The sequence below is a fragment of the Diachasma alloeum genome, unplaced genomic scaffold (genome assembly GCF_001412515.2).
Source record: "Diachasma alloeum isolate Michigan unplaced genomic scaffold, Dall2.0 Dall_scaffold_00210, whole genome shotgun sequence".
NCBI classification, from domain to species: Eukaryota; Metazoa; Arthropoda; class Insecta; order Hymenoptera; family Braconidae; genus Diachasma; species Diachasma alloeum.
The window spans coordinates 312,327-320,008 of NW_021680375.1; the positions used below are offsets into that span (position 1 = coordinate 312,327).

At 41.1% G+C, this 7,682-nt stretch overlaps 1 protein-coding gene across 3 annotated transcripts in view; it reads right to left on the bottom strand.

Moving 5' to 3' along the window:
• Positions 1 to 1,768: 1,768 nt before the first annotated feature.
• LOC107036637 (G-protein coupled receptor Mth2) overlaps positions 1,769 to 7,682 on the bottom strand; it is an 8,269-nt gene continuing 2,355 nt past the window's right edge. The window contains exons 1-6 of one of the 3 annotated variants that reach the window (XM_015254720.1): positions 6,105 to 6,617; positions 3,735 to 4,389; positions 2,789 to 2,867; positions 2,525 to 2,718; positions 2,177 to 2,339; positions 1,769 to 2,102 (exon numbers count right to left, since the gene is read on the bottom strand). In XM_015254720.1, coding sequence (XP_015110206.1) covers positions 1,874 to 2,102; positions 2,177 to 2,339; positions 2,525 to 2,718; positions 2,789 to 2,867; positions 3,735 to 4,389; positions 6,105 to 6,218 — 1,434 coding nt within the window. In that variant the 5' untranslated portion in view covers positions 6,219 to 6,617 and the 3' untranslated portion in view covers positions 1,769 to 1,873. Of the gene's footprint in view, positions 2,103 to 2,176; positions 2,340 to 2,524; positions 2,719 to 2,788; positions 2,868 to 3,734; positions 4,390 to 6,104; positions 6,618 to 7,682 lie in introns of those variants that run through there. The other 2 variants (XM_015254723.1, XM_015254722.2) reach the window with 2 other exon arrangements.

Genomic DNA, 7,682 nt, shown 5'->3' on the forward strand with positions numbered 1-7,682 from the left:
CGACGTGATTGGACAGCGAATAGGTTTTCGTATGATGCGACTACTTACCATCGGAGGGTCGTCTTCTACTGGACAGGTGGGGAGATAGACATGAAATGTAAGACGCGTGAAAAAGCATACGCATTTTTTATTCATTTTTTTTTCCGAATGTGAGATCATCCGCGCTATTTCAATAAAAAAGATTTTTTTTATTTTTGTATGTAAGAAAAAAGAAAATGTAAGGAAAAAGAAAAAAAAAGTTTTTTTTCCAAAAGTTATACAAAATACAAAATTGGAGGCGTCACTGGGTAAGTAATTGTTTATAGCATCATAACTCGATAAATATTGGTTGTAACGAAAAAATGGAAATATATCTTCCATTGCCAAAGTGTGATAGATTCATAACATAATTTTTTGTTTGCAAAAAAATTCAATTTACAATACATTTTTGATAAACAAATCTAAAAGTTAATTTGGAAAAAATGTTTGCAGGTCTAAAAAAATCTGAAAAAAAATATTATAGAGTGCATTTCGTTACTATCTCGGTAATATGCAACTAGCGGGTGAATAGTTACTTGATCTTTTGTCCAGTGACAGTCCTGAATATCAGTTACGACTCATGATGAATCACGTATGAATTCCAAAAACATTGAACGATAATACTCTCATGGGGCTTTAGAATTCTGCAGTTGATAGCATTGAGAATGAGAAGGATAACATGCTGAGAAATCAGTGAGTATGATTCACTGTGGGATTACTTGTGGCCGTATACTCAGCGCGGTCGGCCGGCTTAGCTCGACGCAGCCTCACGAAATAACTAATATCTCAGGCCCTGTATCAAAACACTCTCTGAAAATTCAACAGTGAATTCTCTGATATGCAGTCTGTAATTTTTTTCTTTATTTTTACGACCTGCAAACATGTCTTTTCATGAACTTTTTGATTTTTTGATAAATATTAAGAAAGACGGCCCCACATGAATTTCATTCATCACCTTGATAAATGAAGGAATTTCAAGTGTTTCACGGATTAATTTGACTGTCGAACTCAGCATGAGATTCACAACTTCAAGCTCCCAATTTCGAGACCCGGCCGGGCCAAAATTCCACACCAATTTTTCATCACGAATTTCCACATAATAGGGTAAGCTACCCAGTAGATGGACACTGCCCTATAGATGGACGAGCTACTGTTGGATAGGAAATTACGCAACAAAATACTGAAATGTGAATTGTTGCGTTGAATTTTCACGAACTGTCGTGATTCTCAACCCCTGAGTAACGATTTTTTTCGATCAATTTTTTTCTTCAATTGCTAAAAAACAAACGTCCATCTACTGGGCAGTTTACCCTATTCATCTGAAAATTTAACACAATTTTCAAACCGAATATTCCACAGATTTTCCAAGTGAAAAAAACCCACTCCACATTCAACATTCCCTGGCTGAAGGCCCTTGGGCGATGGTCGCGTTGGTAAGGTAATCTTTGCAACGAAAAACCGGTGAAATTTTTGACTGTTGGAGATGCGCCGTTGGGGATTAATAGCAGAAAAACCATCAGTGATAGTGGTAACAAAGGAATGAGAAAGGCATAAAAAATAATCACGTACCTTTCGGCGTGACTATAAACACGAATTTTTGCCATTGAAGGGAACACAGCGGAATGTTAGAAGTGAAATTCTGGCCTTTCAGTACTGCCAATTCTGTGTTTGTTCTCTTCTCAGAAGGTTCTGAGATGAGGAATCGGCACACGCGGAGAGAAATTCTCCCTTAATATTTCACCCATCAGTGTTCGTTTAATTTTCATGTATTTTCTGAAAAGTTTAATACTGTTGTCACACTAATAATTTACATTGTCCAGTCTCTCCTGAATAAGAAGCAAAAATAGTTCATATTTCAGACGGCTCTCGGGGCACTCGCTTCTCCGCATTTGAACCGTTTCATCAGCAGCCGTTTTATTTTGTTCTTGCACACGAAGATTATGAAGATCATGACGCCCTCGATGCCGTTGATACCGTCTGCCACGTACCGCACCCAAGGGCTCTCGGTCCCCAGTAGCCAGCCAATAATGTCCATTGACCAAGTTACCCCCATTATAATGAAGAGTTTCAGGTAGAGATTGAACCTGAAATAACACGGAGAATGACAAATGACGGAAACTTACGGCTGAAGGGAGAAAGACTGACGAGAAGATAGAACCATTGCTTGTCATCGTGTCGACGGCTGTCCTTCCTCTCGAGCTGTGACGCCGTCTCTCGCTTCTGCCGGAGGATTTTAATTGTTGTCGATATAAACAAGGAGATATTGCACATGACTGTTATTGCCATGGGGCAGTACAGAAAAATTGATTCTGAAATGTCGTCTGGAAGGAAATTTTTTTGAAGTCGTTAATTCCAACGGGTCAATACGAGCTGACGAATTTATGACGGTGATGAGACATCACATTTTCATATCGTCATATCAGCTCATAATTTGAGTCGGCTGTCATGGGGTTGATCTTCACCCCAGGAAAATCTAAGAAATCTTGAGAAATTGTCAATCTCTCACCTTGAAACCAGCAAGTAAATTCTCCGAAGCTGGGACTAAGGTATTCATCAAAGAATCCGGGCATAAAGTCCATCATAAGACAGATGATCGTCAAGATTGATGGACAGCCCCAAGCATAAATTGCGTAACCGGTGAATTTCCGGCACTCCGCCTTCTTGCACTGCTTGACGCTACCCTGCCGTGTCCGGGAACTCCTGAAACAGATCCCCGAGCGGTCAGAACCATCAGAATGAAGCTACCTTTCATTCTCAAGGCGTCACTTGCCTGAAAGTCAACCAGATGTCGAAGCACATGACATTGAGCCAGAAGAAGGATGACATGAGCCATAAGTAATTGAAAAATGCTGCAACAAAATGGAAAATTTCGAGCTTTTATCAGGGAAATTATCCAACAGATTGAGGAAAACACGATATTTTTCTATTCCCTGTATGTTCCAGAGTTCATTTACCTCAGGTAAATTACATGGGACTTTTCGACATGTCAGAAACCTATTTGGCGACCTTCATTGGCATAATGCGAAACCGTGAAATTTTCAACAGGTCTGCAAATGCCGTCTGTTCAGAGTCACGAGGGTCATACCTCGCGAGGGTTAAAAGTCGGAAAAATCATACGCCGCAAGGTTCATGCCTCGCGTGGGTCAAACGTCGCAACGGTCATATCTTGTGAGGGTCAAACGTCACAACCACCATAACTCGCAAGGGCCTAACGATCACAAGGGTCAAACAACCACAAGGGTCAAACGAGATAGCCTTCAGATTATTTCTCTTGATTTATGATCGTCCCACCCTTGTCGTTGCTCTCACACAGGATCACCCGACCTAGTTATCCTGTTTGACTCTTGTGATTGTCCTACTTGTTTCTTTTGTTTCAACTTTATGATCGTTGGACCCTTGTGATTGTGCCGCCTGCCTCCCCCGGTTGACCCTTTTGGTAGTTTCACCCTTCAGATTGAAGGATTGCCTCTGTTGTTCGACCCTTGCGACGTTTGACCCTCGCGAGGATGACCCTCGTCATCGTTTGATCCTCATGATTGTCCGACCGGCGTACCTCTCACTTTTGACCCTTGTGACTTTATCATAGCTCAACTCCCCTGTAAGCAGGTTTCTGACACTTTTTGACATTTTTAACGCTCCAGAGGTATATCACCGGTATTTGACCAAGTCACATTGAAAAGACTTCAGTTGAAAAGACACCAGAGTTGAAAAATCACCTAGAAAAGTGCAGCCCATTGGAGAGTGCCGAGGGTCGACAACTTCGAGCCTCATAAGAGTGATTCCTCCGTAAGCCAAGAACAGAGAAGCAACGTAAGCCATCAGGATCATCCCATGGATATTCCTCAGCACTGGCAAACAGGCGTAGACAAGGAACGTGACAATGAGAAAGGGCATGGGAAATGCGAGACTGATGGCATACAGAAAAGGAAAATCTTGCATCTCGAATGTAGACAAGCACGCAAGGATCCGCGTGTGGGTGCCATTCTCACCCATCCAACTGCTGAAGCAATAGTCATCAATTCCCAGGAATTCATCAGGCGCTTTATCCTTGGAATTGTTTAAGAAAATTCTTCCATCCTCCAGCAAGTAAAATACATCGAATGAAGGTGCTTCACTCGACAATTCGTACATCCGATCATCACAGGGAATCCTGTATATGCGTTGGAAATCCGTTGGTCCTATCGCTGAAGGTTTCAGATCCTCACGGAAGATCTGAGGTATCTCGGGGTCGTAAACAGGCTTTGAGGTTTTTGAGGCGCAGACCACATACTCGGAAGATGCCATGAATTTTCCTGGTGGACAGCAGATCGAGAGCTGCGGTTTCTCCAATGGTGTCAGTGATCTCTGGACTCGCGATGATGTCTGCTGAAACTATAGTCAAAATAGTCTCAAGTGGTATTTATTGAAGAATTCAGGGGGACACCCAGCCATGCCTAGAAAACAAATTACACAGCCAGTACGAAGTACAATCAAACAGTTATCGAAGAAAATTCCAACAAGATGCCGATGGATATTAATTACATTAGTATGGCTAATCTCTTAAAATTGCATTCCAGCATGTCTGTATGTAGAGCATAGGTCTCTACATTTGTGCCTAGCGCCAGCAGTTCTACGCGGGCAGATAGGACTAAGCGGACACCCATCCAAGTACTAACCAGACTAACCGCTCCAGCCGCACACCACCCGTGTGACCACTACTGTCGTTGTAGTTCACATAAAAGCGGAAAAAATGTAGTATTCGAAATACAAGATCTATGCGCGCGGTATCGCGCGCGCTGATCTATTCATTTGTTGAAATGAAGAAATGGAATTCATTGAATTTCATTTTCTCACGAATACCTTATAAATATTGATAATGAATCAAAGAGAATTCGACTAATGATTGAAGTGAATAACGAAGTAGAGTAAAAGAATCTATAAAGAATTTTCCATTTTCAATTATTTTCAATTTTTTTTAAATAATCGGTCTCCATAAAAGGACAGAATTGATTAATTTCACTCATGATATCTATACATGTGAAATATATATATCATATATATATATGACGTGAAAAACAAATTTACCACTGAAGAATTTGAAATTGTCACTGAAGAATTTGAAAATGCCGCGTTTTTTTTTGTGAATAACTTCGTGTCACATATTGACCAATCAGAATTGAGGATTAGCGGTCAGGCAGTTTCGAGATATTTCGATATAAAACAACTTCACGTTTCGTTCATCTTTAGTAAATAGGATATGTACAAAGTATGTGGCATACATGCTTATATGGGTCAGATATACGTAACGTATATTTCTCATAAATGTCTGAATATATCCCACGCATTCCGCTGAGGTAGGGCTGAGCGGACACCCATCCAAGTACTAACCAGACTAACCGCTGCAGCCGCACGCCACCCGTGTGACCACTACTGTCGTTGCAGTTCACATAAAAGCGGAAAAAATGTAGTATTCGAAATATATGTGCAAAGTATGTGGCATATAGGCTTATATGGATCAGATATACGTGACGTATATTTGTAATGAATGTGTAAATTATTCCACGCATTCATTCATTACCATGCGGGGTACGACCATTCAAAATCTTGATCAGAAGTCGCCGTATACTCAAACCAGTGTCAGAGCAGTGTAAGATGATATAAAAGTGGAAGAAATTAAGTAATTGGAGGACTCCCTCTTCCCAGACCGATGCATAAGTTTAGCGTAGGTTGACATGAAAAGCTCATAACGCTATTGTGTAACTTGATGAGTAATTATTCTATTCCCACCATCATTCAACTTCATTCAGAAGGCATTGAAACAATTTTTCAAGTCATAGCTAAATCCGTTTCAATAAAAAAAATTTGAGTGATCATTGAAAAAATATTTTTAAAAAAATACGAGTATTTTTAGAGATCAATGAAAAATTGAAGGTCAATCAGTGCCAACGGATGAAGCTTACACAAGCCCATATTCTGAAAAAAATATCGCACACATGCATGCGTCCTTACACACAGACGAAGCTTCAATTCGGAGGGAAAAAACAGCGCAAATTTTTCTGAGTGAAAGCTAAAAAAATGAGAAATCGCTCCCCAAGAGTAATTCTTACATCACCATCATCAGAATCACCACTGGCGCTCATCCTGGTATCACTGCACTCCCCGCACCCCCCGCCGAGGCACAGGACACAGACAATCACCACAACAATTCTCCCAATCGACATGTCAATGGGATCCTGATAAATGCTGATGGAAAAAAATCAGACGAATTTTGCCATTTCACTTCTGAGATGCATTCCGCACTCCTCCTTCCACAAATGATGCTGTCCATGCGTGAAACTGCATTTGTCCTTCAACATTCTCGTATCGACCGGCACCCGCGAGTGTTCTAACGAGATAAGGATATATATAAATACTAGAGCACTGCAAGAGTGATCAACAGTTTCACTGCCACGAGCGACGCCACACTTTCATCCTTGAGATCACGTTTTCATCTTTTCTTCCCCCCTGTATCGCTTTTCATTTAAACGAGAAAACTCGAGCGTTTTTCCGAGTCCAACACTGTGACACTGAGTGTCGCGCAGTGACAGCGGATTTTCGCTCGAGTCATTGACGACTGGGGAGAGGTGGACGAGATCAGCTCTAGGTGTTGCAGTAAAATCTCAATACCCGACTGAAATAACTCTTCTATCTATTTTTCACTCGCGAACGGAAGCTTTGGATCCGTGACAATTTTCGTTTTTTTTTGTTTTCATTGAAAATATCTTGGAATGATCTGTATAGCATGCGAACATGACGTTTTGGAAGAATGTCGATGTAAATTAGTCCATACCCTGAGGAGAGTAGTATGCATTTTGATAAAAATATTTGCAAAACTTTTTCTATAGTTTTTGAGGTGTAGAATCCGAATTTCTTGGTGTCTCGGCTGAATTTCATCGCAAGAGCATTATTATTAACAATTTAAAAGTTTAAAGGACCCTCTTGCGGCCGTTTCGGATCAAGATTCGTAGCAAATCCAATGGCGTTTGATTTTTTCAAATAACATAATTGAGCGACAGTAGTGGTCACACGGTTACGTGGGCTCCGGCGGTCGTCCAGGTTAAGCAGCGTTTAGTCTGGATAGTACAGTAGAGGCTTCATATAAGATACCTTAGGGACAGTAGGAGAGTGGAATTCCGGGAATCCTTATGCCCCCACTACGCGCGCCCATAGAGAGGAGAAAAATAGGGATCAGCGCGTTTCAAATAAGATACCTCACTCGTTGCGCCCGAACTCAATGAAATTTTCATTTTTACTGAATGAATATCGATAACTAATCAATTTATGTGTTTAATGTTTTGAATTTGTATCGCCCGCATTCCCTTTTCCCTCTAAACATAACCCCGCGTGATAGAATGGCAGCTGATGTTGGGGGATTGTTGGTGGAATCGAGAATAATCACAGACGAAAAATTACGATTTTTCGATGGGAAAACGAAAAAAAATCGATGTATATTTCCATTACTTGAAAAAAGTGGTGTGACCCCCCCTTAAGATCATTAGACCCTCATGATCACTTCGTCCGTCCCTCCCGTTTGACCCTTAACACCGTTTGATCCTTACAACTACTCTCTTCCCGTTGAAAAATGACCGGGGCCATAGGTATCTTATAAGAAGCCCACGGAACATAAACACTCGGGAGGCGATAAA